This window comes from Agelaius tricolor, unplaced genomic scaffold (assembly GCF_023055355.1).
Source record: "Agelaius tricolor isolate 1412-34295 unplaced genomic scaffold, bAgeTri1.0.p SCAF_2, whole genome shotgun sequence".
Taxonomy (NCBI): Eukaryota; Metazoa; Chordata; class Aves; order Passeriformes; family Icteridae; genus Agelaius; species Agelaius tricolor.
Genome location: NW_027269262.1, coordinates 61,207,773 through 61,226,168, shown reverse-complemented (window position 1 = coordinate 61,226,168; position 18,396 = coordinate 61,207,773). Strand labels below are relative to the sequence as shown.

General features: G+C 36.5%; 1 protein-coding gene across 5 annotated transcripts in view; it reads right to left on the bottom strand.

Annotated features, from left to right (window-relative positions):
* Window positions 1-83: 83 nt before the first annotated feature.
* The window catches only part of SGK3 (serum/glucocorticoid regulated kinase family member 3), a 55,454-nt gene continuing 37,141 nt past the window's right edge, over window positions 84-18,396 (bottom strand). For 4 of the 5 annotated variants that reach the window (XM_071420436.1, XM_071420446.1, XM_071420462.1 and 1 more), the window contains exons 5-17: window positions 16,143-16,218; window positions 10,338-10,425; window positions 8,427-8,476; window positions 7,318-7,375; window positions 6,448-6,531; window positions 6,219-6,350; window positions 4,881-4,993; window positions 4,634-4,670; window positions 4,442-4,528; window positions 3,584-3,679; window positions 2,608-2,763; window positions 1,468-1,557; window positions 84-1,011 (exon numbers count right to left, since the gene is read on the bottom strand). In XM_071420436.1, the coding sequence (XP_071276537.1) occupies window positions 841-1,011; window positions 1,468-1,557; window positions 2,608-2,763; window positions 3,584-3,679; window positions 4,442-4,528; window positions 4,634-4,670; window positions 4,881-4,993; window positions 6,219-6,350; window positions 6,448-6,531; window positions 7,318-7,375; window positions 8,427-8,476; window positions 10,338-10,425; window positions 16,143-16,218 (1,238 nt within the window). In that variant the 3' untranslated portion in view covers window positions 84-840. The remainder of the gene's footprint in view (window positions 1,012-1,467; window positions 1,558-2,607; window positions 2,764-3,583; window positions 3,680-4,441; window positions 4,529-4,633; window positions 4,671-4,880; window positions 4,994-6,218; window positions 6,351-6,447; window positions 6,532-7,317; window positions 7,376-8,426; window positions 8,477-10,337; window positions 10,426-16,142; window positions 16,219-18,396) is intronic. The other variant, XM_071420470.1, reaches the window with a different exon arrangement.

Sequence of the window (18,396 nt, the reverse complement as noted above, 5' to 3'; positions counted from 1 at the left end):
CCACCCCCAAAATGTCAAAGCTAATTGACTTACTTTTAAAGTAATCATGATTATTGCATATTAGATCTTTGGAGAAGCAGAGCTTTAACCAAAAATATTTTTAATGTAGTTGAAATATAGACATACTTAGCTTAGGAAGAAAGAAAAGTAGAACAAGTAATAAGTAATGTTATCAAATCAATCCAGTTAATTTTTTCTGTCCTTGCTTTGAGTAATCCCCCATACCTCAGATAATCCAGTTGAGTCAGTGGATACTTCAGCAAGTACAAGAGTAACAATCCAGTTTTATGTGACCAAGTTTTCATTCTGCAGAAGTTCTTTAAGAATCTTGGTCCTTAACATGTATCATTTAAGTGCTGACAGGTAAATTAACACATATTCCAAACTGGTAACAGGGAAAACATTTACCTTTTTTTAAACCAGGATATACAAAAGACAATTTGCATAGTTACAATTCAAGCACAAAGTCACTGTAAATAAGTACAAAAGCATTTATAAATTTACTAAATTTGCTGCTGTTTGTGCCAGTCAAATTAGATAGGTATGAATGTAAACTCAAAGGGATTGAGGAGAACAGTCAGTGTTTTTGCTTAAAAAATACATAGAGAATGCTTTTTAAAGGTTTTAAAAAATATTTTCTGCAGCAGGAACAAACAGTTCAAACCCCAAAAAAAGCCATCCAAAATGCCCAAATTCTTCCTATACAGCAGAGAAAGTTTGTTCATAGGTTTCAAACCTACATACAAGACGAGGCACTATTTACGCTATTTTGGAATGTGTCCATACCCTAACATTTCAGTCCAACCCAAGACTTCCAAACCACTCTTTACTTCTAAGTCCCTAGGAAAACCCATCTTCAGAAGGTGGTGCGTAAGAAAATCCAACAAATGCATCATCTGCCTCCAGGACACTGGCATTAACAATGTTGTAGTCAGAAGAAACACAAACTGAGTATGGGACCATTTCTTCTGTGAACACTGCATCAAAATTCCCAATATCATCTGGTCCAACCTAGAGAATAGAAGGATCTGTCAGTCATCAAATTATTACAGTGTTTTAAACTTGTGCTTGTCCTTGAGATTCCAAATTTAACTCTCAAAGCTATCTATTTTGTTGTTATATTCTATTTAAGTGAATAAATTTAAGGAAGCACATCACTCTGTCTCTGAAAATAGGTATTAAAATGCTGGGTTTTTTTCATTGAGATTGGAGTTTTGACCAAACCCTATATTCTTAATGATCCAATAAACCTAAAAAATATGAAAAAAGTCTCTCTTAGGGAGATTAGCTCAGTTGGTTAGAGCATGGTGCTAGGAGCACCAAGTTTATGGGTTCAGTCCCCATATGGGGCATTCACTTAAAAGCTGGACTTGATGATCCTTGTGGGTCCCTTTCAACTCAGAATATTCTGTGATGTGTGATCTGACATGCAAACGTTACCACCATCACCACTCCCCAGGCACCTACCACATTAGGATTAAATGGTGGCGGAATCTTCTTCTGAAGAAGATCAGTCCAGCTGAGAGATTCAAAGAATGGGTGCTTTTGAATTTCAAGCTGTAGCAAACAATAAAGATTTTAGATATTTCATAACTCCATCCTGTGCATCGTAGTAAACATTACTTCATACTACATGTACATAGGGAAGTTCTTATGTGCACATCCTTATCAGTTTGTTTATTCACAATTTACTTTGCAACAAAAGTTGTAGTTGGTAAAAACAGCAATTAAAATTTGTGAGACGGCCTCTATAAATGGTTTTCCTTCTAAAATCATGCTTTCTGCTTTTAAGCCATAAAATCAACAACCCTGAAGTCTACTCCAGAACAAGAATGTCTTCTGTTGATATCTCTTCCTGCCTTAAAGTTTTGTTAGTTTTCGTAAAGCATATCAGTGTCTGAGAAGCAGCTGCTTCAACAGCTCTGCAATATACTTACTATTTAAGAAGCAGCAAACAGCTATGCTAAATCCTTGCATCTTGCTCAGTTACAAGGTCCACAGACTAACATAAGGACTGCAAACCAAAGACTACAACGATCCCACCCCTAATGGATGGAGGACATCCTCTAGATCATTCCTCATACTGCACAGTTCTGAAGACACGTGTAACTTTCTCACATCAACTTTTTGTCAACAAAGGTTTTGTTGCTACAGTGGGGAAATGTCTGCCGTGATTTTAAGGCTAAAAAAAAAAGCTGCTGTTTGCATGGAACTAGTGTTCCTCTTTACCTGAAGACTGGTTTCCAAATCACTAGTATTACCACAGGACAGCCTTTTCTTTTGATTATTTCCCAGTTTCACTATGAACAGTGAAATCTACTTCTGTGCACCTTAGCAACTTCTACACCAGCCAGTGTTTTTCCTTTGCTGGCAGGTACAGCAGCAACCAAGCTCAAAATACCCCACAACAATCATTGCTCTCTTATTCCCAGCAACTTCCAGGGATAGACTCCACTGGTGTCTTTACTGAAGAAATAAAAAAGAGGAAAACAGAGACAGATGCAGCAATGCAGTTCCTATCTCCAACTATGAATCCTGTGCTGTGCACATTTATTTGGTGAGTCCCTTTAAATGAAGTAAGGCTTGATAAATTAGGACATTACTTACAAAGTCTTCCTTAGCTCCAAGTCTGCTTTGCCGATCTTTCTCCAGAAGTTCCTCCAGGATAGACCAGGCTGTAAGACTGATTCCTGGGCGCAAAACCAGGGGCTTATGAAGAATATTATCGTACATCTCAGCAACATCACGGCAGTAAAAAGGAGGCTAAAAAAAAATACAAGTTCTACATGAACTTGAAGCCACATGCAACATTGTCTCATTGTTATGTATGATCAGTAAATGATTCTCTAAGACATGCAAGACTGCTAGCAGTGAAGCAGAAATCTCCTTTTTATGCACTGCTAACTTCTAATTCAGTCATCACCACTGCCAGAACTTTACACTTGGTAACTTCCTACCACCCGCCTCCTCTACTCCTATTAGTGTTCTCACACTAATAAGTAGCCATAGATGCCATCCAGCTTCAAAGCTCCCACTGAACTTTGCTGAAAAGAACCTGAGAATGGCAAAACAAATCCATCTCCCTATTTAAGGTCCTATGGGAAGAGACAGAAACTCAAGGGAAGTAGAAGAACAGATTCTTACTGGAGTAATTACATATGACTAGAAGAAGCGTAGTAGTATTTTTTTATTCTAATGCTGTCAAAAACTAGGAGAAAACCTGGGATACCTAAGTAAAAGAAAAGTATTTTAATTTGACAAAATTTTACTTATAAGTTGTTTTGGGTTTTTTTGTGTATTATCATTGTTGATTCAGTTTACTCTCACAGTCCCTCAAAGTGATGACTACTGATTTTGCTGATGTCTCCGATTTTACTTTTCCATGAACTGTCAGATACCAGGGGGCAAAGTAAAATCCAAAAGAGAAAAACAAGTGCTATGTAAGTACAAGACAATCTGTTAATCTCCTTAAATGGAGTATTCCAATATTATGAAAAAGTTAACATTTTTAACAACACTCAGAGGTTACTTCAAATAAAAGGGGAGAGGGGAGGAAAACAACCTTTACATATCAGGTACATACCAGCCCATAAAGCATTTCATAAAGAACTGCACCAAGGCACCACCAGTCTACTGTGTTGTCATAGGGCTGCTTTTTAATGACTTCTGGTGCAAGATACTGAAATGAATAAAAAAAAAGTTCTTTAGAGATTTAGGCTAGCATGGATAAAACCTAGGGGTTTAGTCACTTCACAGTAAACATTTTCAAGAAAAATTGCTTCGTAACAATCAAATGTTTCAGCTAAATACTACACCTCACTCATCTTTCACTGTATTCAAAGGTCTTTCCTGTAATTTAAAGTATGTTTATCAAGTTACCAAAGTTTCTAATCCTCTGTTTGGTGAATCCCTCATATGTGTTCAAGCCTTTCACATTCTAAGTTTTCCAGTGCAGTTTTCCCAGTAAAAAGACAACAGAGTCCAATAACTCAGTCTAGGAAGTTCAAAGTTTTGTGCATATGCAATAATTTGATTGAGGCACAGATATTAATTCCCTATAAACTTACTAAGAATCAGTGGCAGGATTCTTAGTAAGTTTATAGAGTAAGTAGATTCATACTGACAAATCTGTAGCAGCTGTTACACAAGCTAAGTCTTGTGTCTACCCAGCAGTTAGGAGACATGGAAGAAAACAGTATTTCAAAAGGGCTGGAAAAACATAGCCATGTGGGTAGCAAGCAGCAGACACTGCATATTAGTAAGAAGAACAACAAATAGATGTGTAGGGAGCTTGTCTTTGGGTTGGTTTCATCTTGTTCAAAGAATGCAAATCTCCCAGCAGTACAAAACACAGTATCTGACCTTCCAGCTACACAAATATTAATAGTGATCAACAGTCATTTAATTACTGATAAAAAACCCATGAAAGCTGTCAACATACTTCTGGGGTCCCACAGAAAGTTGCAGTGGTATCAGAAGTTGCAATCCCTTCTTTACAAAGTCCAAAGTCTGTCAAGACAACATGACCCTGTTTAAGAAAGAGTGATAAGTTAAAAAGAGAACATGCTCAACATGTGAATACACAGAAGTGTCAATCTTGTGAGAGAACACAGAAAAAATCTTGCATACTTACTAGTGAATCTAGGAGAATGTTTTCTGGTTTTAAATCCCTATTAAAAAAGAAAAGGCAGTAAATCAAAACAGCAGTCACAAGTGCTTCAGAGGCAAGGGGTTTTATTATTCTTCAGCTAAAAGCTTCAAGTTTTGATGAAAGTGTTATGTTCAGGTTTCCTGTAAGATGATTTCTTGTAGAGTTTTTTATTTGGTAATTTGTCCTATTTTGAATTTCTGCAGGACATGGATACCTTTCAGAAACTTACCTGTAGACTATATTTATGGAGTGTAAGTAGCCCAGTGCACTGGCTATTTCAGCAGCATAAAATCTGGCTCTGTGCTCAGGAAAGGAACGTTCTCTTTGTAAGTGAAAGAACAGCTGTAAATATGCAAATAGGAAATAAGAACATTACACAGACAAAACAAGTCAGGTTAATAACATGTAATTTTACAGTAAAGAGTAATTTATTTCGCTGTCCACTTTTTTTTTTTAAAAGCACAATGAAATAGAATTGGTTTTTCTGCATGACGTCGTCATTACTTTACTCTCTTCCCTGCTTCTCTTTTGTGGCTCAGATAGACAGGTTACTCAAACACATTCCCTTAAAACCAGGACTAGTCAAAAGGAGCTAGAGTAAATCACTAAGCTGTGAATAGAAGCTGGTAAGACTAAATCATGCAAGATTGCCTCCAAGTAGAATATATAACCTGGTGTCAAATAAGTCATCTTTCATTTCTGAAAATGTGTGTATTTGAAGATTTGCATAATTATTTATAGAATTGTATTCTGAAATAACCTAGATGTAGATCACTGTGTGAGATGTATATTCCAAGCTGATCCACCAGTTCTCTCCACTATAGAGAATTGTCTGGCTGCAAATAATTTGAGCAGATACAGAAGTCTAGACAAAGATTAAATATATAGATTATATTTATAGATTCAACTACAGTACACACTCAACTTGTAAAGATTTTAAGAAAAATGAAGTTTTCTGGTTCCTGCTTACAAAGTTCAGGAAAAATAAAAAGCCACCCCAGCTTCCCAAGCTTTCCATTCAAATTTGAAAGCTGCTTTGAACTGTATTTTAGTTTGCCTGAAACAATAAAAACTAAGTTCTGACCACAATTCAGAGCAAACCAGGATTTTCATAATACAGTCTAACTAAGGTACATTAGACAAGAGAAATGGCCATCTTGTTCCAGCTCTGATGCAATATAATAAATTCAGCTGTCAGTTTCCTTTCTTCCCTTTTTGAAATATCAGCATCTCGGTTAATGCACATGCAAGAGGAAGCCAGTGTTCCACGGTGAAAAATGTAAACATAAGATTAATTTGTAGTTAAAGTAATTTTATTACTTTAAAAAGTAACTGTAAAATACAGTATTTGTATCTGACAAGCATGAATAAATTTGGATTGAAGTTGTCAATAAGAACAAGAACAGGGTCCAAATAGCTACAGAAGTCTGTAGCAACAGCAGATAATAACAGAATTTTCAAAATTGGGAGAATGTGGATCACAGCCCATTGTAAAGGATCACTTCACTCTTCCCACCTAGAATTAGCAGAATAGACAGACTACAGTGCAAACAAAACCACCACATACCTCTCCTCCATTAACAAAATCCAGGACAAAGTAAAGCTTTTCTGTTGTTTGGAATGAGTAATGTAGTCCAACCAAAAATGGATGTTTCACATTTTTCAAAAGCACATTACGCTCAGCCATAATATGTTTTTGCTGCAAGAAGTAAGAGATCAATAAGTGAACAGAAATTACTTTGTTATTGAGGGAAAAAACAAGGGAGGTGGGTGAAAAAAAGACTATTTCTCTTAACCTCTTTCCTATTGAGAACAATTTTTTTCTGCAAGACTTTGACAGCATAGTATTTCCCATCCAGTTTTCGTTTTGCAAGAAGAACCTGTGAAATTCAAAAGAAAAGGAAGAAATTTGATTGTTGCAGTTCACATACTATGGGTAATATTTTATCATTTTGGCCTAACTGGAAGGGGTTCATGCTATTTTTTTGCAATACAGTTTATTTGCTTTTAATTCAGTCAGTCAACAATGTAATTCCAATAGAGTGAGCTTACAGTTCAGTAAAAACTGATCACAACAGTGGTATCATGAAAGACTGAATTATAACATTTGTTTTCCATGACCTGCTAAATCTCTATCAAGATTAATTCCAGCTTTTTGGGGATAAATTGCAAAGATAATTGAATGAAAAACAACAACATGAATAATAATTTGGAAATGGAGATGTCAAAAGGGATTTTCCTTCGCATCTTTGTAAAATATCAATACATCACTGTTCAATGTGCTGTTGCTTACACTGCTCCACAGTTTTAGAGGTTTCACAAAATAGACCCTGACAACAAGAGGAAAAGCACAATTTGTACTCCAGCTGCTGCATAAGCATAGGGGTATCCTCCCTTCCTCCCTGGGGAAACAGAGGATCCCAATTGCCCGTAACAAGAAAGGGAAAATCTCCCCTTTTTGAGTCCCAACAAGTGGCTGAGGCAGCCAACAGCTGCACCAGGGAAAAAATGGCAGGGCCACAAATCAGCAGCAATGAGGATCCAACAGAACAGTTTATGGGCCACCCTAGAGCAACACCACATCTGGAACCTCTGGCCAAGTCACTGTGCATGAGAAACCAGAGAGCATCCTTGCACCACCATAAGACACAGGAATAAAAGCTCACCTTGCCAAAGCTGCCTTTCCCAATAACTTTGAGGAAATCAAAGTCTGTTGGTTTAGCACTGAAAGATATTTAGGAAGGAGACAGGTCATCTGGGTAGAAATGACAAGCCTTACAGCTGTACAGCAATGTAGTGCAGCACCCTCCTTTTCTTTGCTCCACCCAGCACTGCTTCTGCAGACCTGTACTCAGACACAACTCCTCTTCATTTTGCAATTCCATTTTCCTCTAGGGGAAGTGTTCAAGTTGCATCCTCTGAGTTTATTTTATTTACTAAGTTTAACCTTATGATGTAAAGGAGAGGCAAGACCATTTTTTCATTCTCCATGGTCTAGATTTTTGTAATTTTTAAGTCTCCATTTCCCCATGACATCTCCTGGAGCTTATTTCCAGCGGTCCAAATGGATTCTAAAGTTTACACGAGGAAAGGAAAGACCAAGTTTGTTATCTATTCCCTCTTATTTGTTCCATTCTTCCCTCCATCCAATCCTCCCTCATTTTAAATTTCAGTAAGAGGAGGGAGGTCCTAACACCTGCCTCTTCTTGCTGTTGGTATGAATTCACTCTCAGTTTTTCCATTTCCCACATCACCACTCCTTTTAGTTTTTCCCAGGATTCCCTTACTCTTTCCTGAATACAATTCTGTCAGCAAAACAATTATCTGTGTTTTCAAATTGCAAAACAAGTTACATCACCATACACCTCTCTATTTATTGCCCCCAAAGGGAAGGACTCTTGTATTTCATTTCTTACTGCAATCTATTAACCACTTCCTCCTGCTAGCCCAGAACAAATCTGTGAGGAAAGCAAAACCAAAATAGCAGTTATCTCCTAGAGGAGAAAAGCAAATTCACACAGAACTGAGAACAGAAACTCTGCAGAAAACACCAAACAGAGACACAAGTTATCAGTGCAGTAACTGGGTCATAGCACCAATGAGGCAAGCTGCTCCTTTGGCATGCAATAAAGCAAACTTGTTTTCAGAAGCTGTGGGACCACTCCCCAGGTCAGTCTAACTTTTCAGGTTTTCATATTAATTTTAATCCCATTTAATTAAGTTTAAAATTTACATTAAATTGAATTACATTAAAATCAATTTAATTGAAACCTACTGAGGATTTCCAGATGGTCCCAGGTTGATATTCTGTGAGGTAGAGTTTAACTGTTGGGAGAAACAAAGCGGTATACTTGTAATACTTCTTCTTTTCTCTTATCTTTCAACCAATCTTAATTTCAAAATACTCTACTGATCTGATCAATCCATACTTTTACACTTGTTACATTAGAATTTTAAAAAGATCTAACATCTAGATTGGGAACTGAAATACCTGGCCATCATCACCTTGTCACAAATTCTTTCTACACACATCCTGTTCCAAGATGAAGGTAATAAAATATCTGTGTTCATTCAGAGAGGAAAAGATCAGAAATAAAAATTGAAGAGTATTTCAACAAACAAACTGCTCCTCTTTCAGAACTTAACACTTTATGTACTTGCTTCATGAACATATTTCCTACCTTTTATTCCAAATTCTTCAAGATCTTACTAATACAATAATTTTAAACCCACACTGTTTATATAAGAGTAATTAATGAAAGACACAGTGCTTTTAAAAACATGGAAGTGAACATTCTTTCAACCCCAAGAAAAACATTACCAACCTTTTCTATCCTGACATTAAAGGTTAAATAATTCAATTCCTGGAATTCCATGAATCTTACTGGTACACACCCAGGCAGAATTTGTAAATTACAGGGAGCAGAGGAAGCCACTGTCATTTAGGCGATTTTCTCCATTTTGTTTTTGATTCAGAAAAGCAGTATTTGTACTCTCATTGTGATTCTGGAATTTACTAGAGAAGAATAAACTGCACACAAATACAAGTTACCTGGGGACAGGCTGCCAGGCAGCACAAAGCAGTACTTCAGAAGTGGAAAATGGTCTGACAGCAGCACTGGATGCCACTACTCACTGAAATGAGCCAGTGGTGCTGGACAGTTTTGAAAGAGCTACTGTAAAAAATACTCTTTTTTTTAGAGTTTTTTTTTGTTTCTTGTTGTTTGGCTTCATCATTTACAGTAACCATAAGGGGAATTTTCCACCAAAAATACGGGGTCCAGGCCATTATGCAGTAGCTCTCTTTTTGGAATTTGTTGTGGTATGACACATCATTAATTTTCCAGAGATGGTTTATATCATTCCACATTACTTAAAATACCTTTCATAGGAGGAGGAAACCTGTATCTTAAACTAGTGACTTTAAAATGAAACTTTCATAATGCACTAAATCTCCTGTGGATCACACACAAACTGAAACAAATCTTACATTTTTAACAGGGGCTGAGTAAGAAAAGAAGTACTAATATCACATTTTATGCCAAGTAGTAAGTAATAGAGAGGACAAGATTAATATGGCACTTCTGCCTTCCTAGAAATACTTTTTTCAAACAGCACTGTTTCTGGAGGCTGCAAACTAATTTTCAGGGAATATATCCAGCTATATAGTGGCTTTCTTGACAAAAGAAACAAAAAAGACCTCACACAGTGTTATATGTGAAATGAAATTAAATCCATCCTTCCTCCTAAGTGAATTTTAGAAAGATTGCATTTTTTCCCCTGAGAGAATTCTATTTCTCCTCATCTTTAAAAAAGAAGAACACACAAGCAAACAAAAAGACAATTAAACATTCAATCTCCCCTGCTCCTTGCCAGATGTTCTTAGCAAGAGCTTTTGAACAGACTGCATAAACTGACAGCTAAGCTATGACTAAAGTTGTATTTCTTTAACCCGTATAGTAAGGGGGGAATCAGCAAGACAAAGCCAGCAATCACTTTTACTCCTCTCTGCAGTTCACACCTGACAGAAAAATAGCTTACAGCCCACAGTGGAACTGAGTTGTTTAAAAGAACAGGGGGGGATTTATTGCAAAATGTACCAGTAGTTTTCAGTAAATAATATACCTAAGAAGATTGCCCTCAAGAAGCTAAAATTTAGAAGACTGTTCTACTTCTGTTTTATTACCTTCCGACTGCTCCTTTCATCTTCATCTTCAGATGGATCTGACTGGTGTTTTGGGTTATCCATCTGAAGAAATGCTCTGACATCTGGGCTAGAAACACAGTTAATTTCATTAGCACACCAATAATTTGCATGATTTTCAGCCATAAACAGAGCATAGGATTGAACAGCAGCATACAGAGGAGTTACTCATCACTAAGTTTTATATTTAAGTTCTGGTAATTAAGAACTGTGTACAAGCAATACTTTCTTTTACAGCAACATAATTCAACTGCCAAGTGTGTTATACAGTACAAACCTTTTCACTTGCAAAAATCTGACATGGTAAAGTATAGGTATATGAAAACTTCAGAAGGAAACCCTGCAGAACTGCATTTAAAGATAATTATCAGAAGAAAGCATGTGTTCTAACTGGCTAGCAGACACCAAGAAACCAACTTTCTTCCCAAAAGCCAAAGAGTTTAAATTTTTGTTTTCTAAAATGAACTGAATTGTCCAATACAATAGGGAATGAAATACATCATCTGTGTCCCAAGGGAAGACATGTGTTCCAAGAAATACACAGCAGTAACGTTCCTCTCCCCATTCACTTTAAAGCAGAAGATGGTGATCCTGTTTTCAGAATTCCTTCTGGCTGGACACTGTCAAATCAGTGTTCAGAAATCCTTTCAATCAGCTGAAGGACACAAATGCTTCAGGAAGTAGCAACAGGCCTCCCACAGTACCTAAAGACATGCATTTTATCTTCAGCAGCATTTTCAAGCTCTCTCTTGGTGGGGCTGGGGGACAAGGAATGAGAGAAAGATGGGGAAGTAAGAGAATTCCAAGTATTTCTTCTTCCAGAAAGAAAGGCTTTTCCAACAGATCAAAAGAATGAACTTACTGAACCACAGGACAGTGCAAGTAAAGAATAATGAAATACAACTGAGGAAAAATTAATTCCTAAAGGATGGGTATTGTGTATATCCTGTATAAACCACTTCAAGAGATCATTTGAATCTTTCAAGTTCCTTCAGTTCACTAAAAGGCAACCTTCTTATCAAGGAATAAATCTTTCCTGCATTTCAGACACAAAGTTGTTTGAGAAGGACTCAGGGCAGTCACTGACAGGAAACTCCACATAAGCCATTCAGTACAAAAAAAGCACTAGCTTACTATGGAGCCGCTCTTTTAATCTGTCCCTAGAATATATAAAATAGGGTAATTTTAAGTAAGAAACAAATGTACTCCCTATTTTCAATCCATTGACCCTCCACATCTCTGATCAGTGAGGATCAGAAGTAAGAGATGAGCTGTTTCTGACACTTCTCCAGCTCCTGTAATTTCCTGTCAGCACTACTGAACCTACCTCATATCCCAGGCTATCTGAGGCTCCCAGTTTTCATCACCTACATTCTGTACTCCTAAGTCCTATTTGAAATATGTTTCAGTTACCTTCAGCCTTTCAGGTTTAAAGCACAGCAACAAGACTGTTCACATAACTTCTCATAATTATTTCAGTTTAATACTTTCCATTTTATATGAACTCCAAATTCTGGTCTATTTCAGCATCTGTCTTGTATCCTGAGGCCAGGAAGACAAAAATCACAGTGGTTTGAACACTGTAGTAACACTGGGTCATGATGCAACAATTTAAGTTGCAGAACATTTGGATATCATAAAATCAAGACTAAAAAGTTATGGTTAATGCTTTTCACTAGACAGAAAAACAGAAACAGACCTTTATTACCTTTCAGTATTAATTATTCTGGACAAGTGGCTGATTAAATAGAGCATGTTGTCATACATCCAAATAGTTACTACAGTAACTTTGTTCATGACTGAATCCACAACAGGAAAAACATAAAAATACCACTTCACAGGAAAAGGCTGCTGTACAGTTGCAGAGTATCCCACAACTCCACAACAGCCAGAATTGTAACTGATGTTACAGTGTTCACATTTACAATTCTAAAAGCACTGCAAAGAACTACTGATTAAAAATAAAAAAAAATTATGTACCAATTTCTTAGGGAAGATTGCAGCATGTTATGCAAAATGCTATACAGATTGATACGACTTTTATGCTATTAATTCACACAGATTAACTCAATGTATTAAGAATACATGGAAACTATACCTAAAATAACCTCACCTATGAAATCAAAAGGGTTGACAAAACCACTTCAAAAGGGATACTCAGTATACATTGTACATATACTACCAGCAAAAGTTGGTTTTGTCTGGATTTTTATGATTGACTGAATAATTTTATTTTGTGGATTATCTCTCAAACACACAAAAGAATGTCAAGCTCTGCTTAATACTGTTGCTTATGTAATAGTCATTCTGCATTAGTTTTCCTGCAAAAACAATATAATACCACACAAAAATTTTGGATGCACACAGAAATATGAACAAACCCAAAAGGTCACACAAATTTTGAAGCAAAATGGTAAAATTAATAGCCACTGACAGAAACTTAACATTTAAGACACACTTTATTTAAGTAACAGTGTCCACTCCTCCCTGTTCTTACCACATTTTCTTAAAAAGTAAACCACTTTTATCTTTCTTTCAGAAAGCAAGGTTCAAAAAGCCCTAATACAATAAAGCACAGTAACACTTTAAAAGAGGACAATAATATAGTGCAAGGTTTGCTTTCCCCAGCATGGACTGCAAGATTCTACAATTCAGGGGTTTCACATTTACTTTTATATTCATCAGATTTTGAAATCAGAGAAAAACTGTGACTGATTTTCTTCTAAGGAACACATTCAGACCCCGCTTCTCACTTACAAAACTGATAACTCATTTCCCCACAGGTTGCAGAGCATTGTCATCCTTGAGTTCTTCAAGTGTTATGCAAATGTTCTCATTCTCATTAAGGAGCTACTTTGGACTATTTAAAAATAACTGCATTACATCTTTAATGCATCCTCTATTATACAGTTTTTCAAACAGGTTTTCTTTGGACATGTTCTGATAGACAGCAATTAAATGCATTAATACTTCAGTGAAGGCCTACATTTGAGGGGGCGAGCAGCCCACCTGCAGGAGCTGTGCAGTGTTTTAGGGAGGCTCCCAGTGCTCACTAGGAACAAACTCTCAGCTCCTATTAAGGACAGCAGTCAGCAAGGGGGACACATTGTCAGACCTCTATCCTTTCTGCCCTTTCTATCCCTACCTTTTCTTGGAACACCTGCATTCCACCTGTGAGAGCAAGCTGTCTATCACAGTAAGTTTGAGGAAATGCAGCTTGAAGCTCATCCACTTAATTCTCAATTTGGACTAAGCCAGTGATCTCACCCTGTATTCCACCTGGCAGTGACTGTAGGAAAAACTGTCACAGGGTCTCTCTCTAAGCACTCCAATATACCTTGGGCTTTTCTTGGATTTTTTATTGAGCAAAAAGGTCTGGCTTTGATACAATATTCAAGAAATGTGTCAGACCCAAGAAAAAAAAAATCCACCAATGGAAAATAAGAACATAGTGCTGCACGTTTCAAAGAATAATGTAAATATTACCATCTTGGACACACTGAATCTGACATTTGTGCTTTTCACTTCAGATGTTCAGGTGCCTTCCCATCCTTAGGAATGAGAACATACTGAATCATCCTTAAGCTTTTAGTGAAACAATTCTCCTAAGCAGGACTTAAAATATGTGACATTCTGACATTGGTTTTAATACTTAAAAGATGCCATGGAAGGTGGATTTCCTAATGGTTCTGTGAGGATGCACAACCCACTAAGTCTTCTTTGCACATCACTAACTTTACATAAGTTTTTTGACCTAGTTTCAAATCTAATTAGCACATTAAAGCAAAACTAAGAAAGCAAGGATGGACTATCTGTGAAGACTCAGTCACCACATATCCCTTGAGTAGCTTCCATCAGATTTTATAAAAAATTCCAAGCACCAAGATCAAAGATTTGGTATTTCTTCTATAACAATTTAGTCCAAATTCACTGGCACAACAGAAAAGGTGACAGATTACATAATTATTAATATGATTTGTTGCAATGCAACACGGCAAAAAGTAAAAGCTAACTTCAGAAAAACAATCACCTTGCAGTGATTAAAAGAGAAACAAGACAAAAATTACTACAAAATTAAATGCTTTTGCACTGAACTGTGGATTAAAAAGCTGTGTACAGATTTTTCTCCTGCTTAATTCAGTATTTCTTTAAGGGTGGGGGAGAGGAGAATAGTAAAAGACAAACTTTGGTCTCTATTTATTGTTTTTATTGTAGAACTCTGTTTAATAAGCTTATTATTCAACACACTCTCATCAGCACCAAACACTATCAGGCCTATGTCTTAACCCTGGTTTAAGTCAGTTTAATGGATCAGGTGACATATTAAAGAACATTGGTTCTTCTACAGTCACATTAAAGCATCAAACAATTTTAAAAGCTCACAAAAATTTAGGAAGGCAGGTGATTTTGAGGTTTGATGACTTTTTTTTTTTTTAAGCACATCATTTTACACTGTCCATAACAAAAAAAAAAAAAAAAAAAAGCACCATTTTACCTCTGGAGAACAAATATTGTATGTTTTGAAACAAAAATATTTGGTCGTTGAATATATTGAGAGCCAGAGGAGGAGACTGGCCTAAATAAACCAGTATCCTTTCCCAATGAAACAAAATAGATCGATTTTCAGTAATTTGTTATATTAAAGTCATTTTTCTTATTTCCCCAAGAATAAGTACCATGAACAAAAACCTGATAGTGTTTGCTCTGGTGGAAAGGTATCCTTCCGTAAAGACTTTGTTACTAATTTTTTTTTCACTAATCAAAGGAAGTATATATAAAATGCTCCTATTTTTATTTTTCTAGAAAGGAAAGGAAGTACATATTTCAGGTTGATAGGACATTAAATAGTTCATTTGTTGTGAAAAAAGAAAATCTGACTGCATGCTGCAAACTGCAGTGATATTCTGTTAGAGTTACTTTTTTCCTGTGGGAACTGGGCAATTTCACAGGCTGTACAAATAGGCTAATTCAACAAAGCATATTTATTAAAGACATTTACTCAACACTAAAGCTAAGCATAGAGCTTTATCATTTCACCAGTTCAAGCAACCTAGAAAGCTGCATGGATTTAGCAGAAACTGATTACAGCTTTGGACTGAGAGAAGGTGCCTGTTTGCCCTGCAGTGAGTTCATGCACAAAGTGCTGCTCTCCAGATTTAACTGGAGCTGACTCTGTCCTAACAGCACCTCCCAGTCACCACTGGTAGTGATGAACACACCTGCAGTTCCTCTGCTGGGAAGAGTTTAAGTACAAGCTTATCCTGCTGGGAAGAGTTTAGGTACAAGCTTATCCATCATTTCCTTCAGGCAGCTCAGCTTGGTTGTGCCAAACCATCTCAGCAAGCCAATTAAGGCACTTGGTTGCCGTGCTTTAAACATGAACTGCTCTTAAAAAAGGGATGCAGGCAGTGACTGACTGCCAGCAACACAGCAGCAAGTGACAGCAGGGCCCTCAAACAGTATAGCCACTGGCAAAACAAACACCTGCCCAGCACAGCAATAGTTTACAGTGGAATCTCCACCCCTGGAATTAAGATCAGTTAATTGCCTATAAATTGATTTGTAGGTTGGTTTTCAGAAAGCAAAAACACTTTTATACTCTTCAGTCTGTAGATTTTTCCTGAATGGATGGCCATATAAAGGTGTTTTTTTTTTTTATATTGAAGAGCTCTGAATAGGTAAAATATATTTTCTGGTTAAATACTAATTTGCAATTTTGTATTTAACATATCTTTTCATCTCATGTCTTTTCAACAGCCCTTATAAAACAGAAATGAAACTACTTACTGGTTGCATAGCTCTGGCTGTCTAACTAAATTTTGAATGAATTCATTCAGTCCTGCTCTTCTCTGTTTAATAAAATCTGAAAAAAACAGATTTGTTAGAATCATCAGTCAGCTTATTAGAATCATCAGTCAGCTTATTTTCTTATTCAGGTTTTTTAGGATTTAAAACAGCAGTTAAAAGGAGACTGGCCCATGACTAATTTAGAACAAGATTGGTTCTACGTATGAAAACTGCAAGCTTTAAACATTGAACTGAGCTGAGTCTCTGTAACGCTACTTAAAAATGTTGAAAGCCAGGTGGATTAGAAGTGCCACCCTAGAACAATGTGTAACTGCAGTGAAAGCTGCACAGCCCTTCAGCACCTGATTCCACAGAAATAAAAACCCCAAGAAGCCACAGGCAAAACCTGCCATCAGTTACACAAGTCAAGTTTTTACATGAACAGTCCCACCAAGCAGCATATTTCCATAATATATGTATGGCAGGGGGAAAATTGCACAATTCATCCTGCCAGCAGGCACTCAGATAAAGCCATCGAAGATAAAATAAAATACTTTCCTCTAGATTTTGGACATCATCTCCAACATTAAAAAAAGATAATCCTCAGAATCCCTTCCCTTGTCTAAAGCTTAAGACATGTAACTATTCTGTAGTAACATGGAAAGACACACAAAGAATTTGGAATAGAAATTGAGTTCTAACATAAACTAAAGTGTAAAATGGAATAATCCTATCTTTCATTCACTCATATCAATGAAAATTTGTATGGAAAAAAGAATATTTAACTCCAGCACTAACTTTTAAGGCATTTCAATGACTGTGATATCCAGCTTACTGACAATTATTAAAATTTTAAATTAAAATTAGGTTTTAATTAACAGCTGTACTTAAAATATTAAGAAAAATCTCCATATTTTTCAGGGATATAATCCCTGAACCCTTCCTAGGGTATTTAATAATCCCAAATTACTGACATCTAACAGAAAGGTAAATTTGCATGCAGATATTATGGGAGTGAACAACATCAGCAGTTTCAGTGTGGCAGATGTACAGTGTCATCAGTCACTCTAAGCCTATAGGGCTTTCCATGCTGGTGAAGATAAAACACCTGTAACATCTGAAATTTTCAGGTTCTATATTCTGACTAGTTTCTGTTCCATTTCTTTCAAGTTAAAACAAGATTAATTTTAAAATAACCTAAGTGCCAATAAAATTGGAGCATTTAAATGACAATTTAAATGACAGTATTTTTGGTAGTTTTGGGTAAAAAGATTTAAAGGTCTCACTCTGCTGCATTTCAATGCAACAGTACAATGCTGCATACCCATGGATGGATTACAGAAATAAAATACCTTTTCAATATTTGTAAAATATGTAGCTTGTTTCAGGAGCCAGCAGAAACATTACATCAAAGCTTCAATAAATCAGTGTTAAGAAAAAGAATTATTTACATAAGCATCATGGCTCCATCTCCACCCTGCCTCCCAGCAAGAAACATCTTGAGAACTATTTGGTTTCTCATGCTTCAAGGATTTCAGTGTAGTTCACGGAAATTTAAAACAAGTTTGAGGGCTTTGTTTTACATATATAATTTTAATAAAGTTCTAGTTGAGGTTTTTTCCCCCTTTAAAACTTCAGTTTCCTAAATTTGGCTCCAAGAAATCCACCTGCATATTTGCCTGTGCAAACCAGACTGCATGGCATTCTCTGGTCTTCAGCCAGCTCTGAGGATCCCAAGGTCAGAGAAAAGGAACCAGAACTAAACAAAAATTTCTACATGTATTTTGTCCCTGTAGACAAAATACATGTAGAAATTTTGGCAATCATTTACATCTTTATCAGAAGAGAACATCAGAGCTTGGATACTTGTATTTGATTATTCTAATAAAAAATAGAACAGTGTTTCACATCAGGATCCAGATGATTAACTGCAACTGCCAAAAACTAGGTTTGTTTGTCAGAACTTTAAAAAACCCAAACATACACATCCTAAGAGTTCAACTGCTTTGGATCAATTTGTTCTTCAGCAAAGGAGAAAATGAACAATTGAAACAGGTGCAGGAGGAGATCAAACTACAGTCTGACCACATCAGCAAGCCAGGGGAGGCTGGGAGGGGTCCAAAGGGAAAAGCCTGAAGTGAAAATGGCTTGAATGAACAGTACAAACACACAGAGCAATGGCCTGGCCTTCCCATTTGCCTTTTTATTAATTCATCCATGGTGCCACCCAGGTTACTTCAAGGGAATTTTCAAG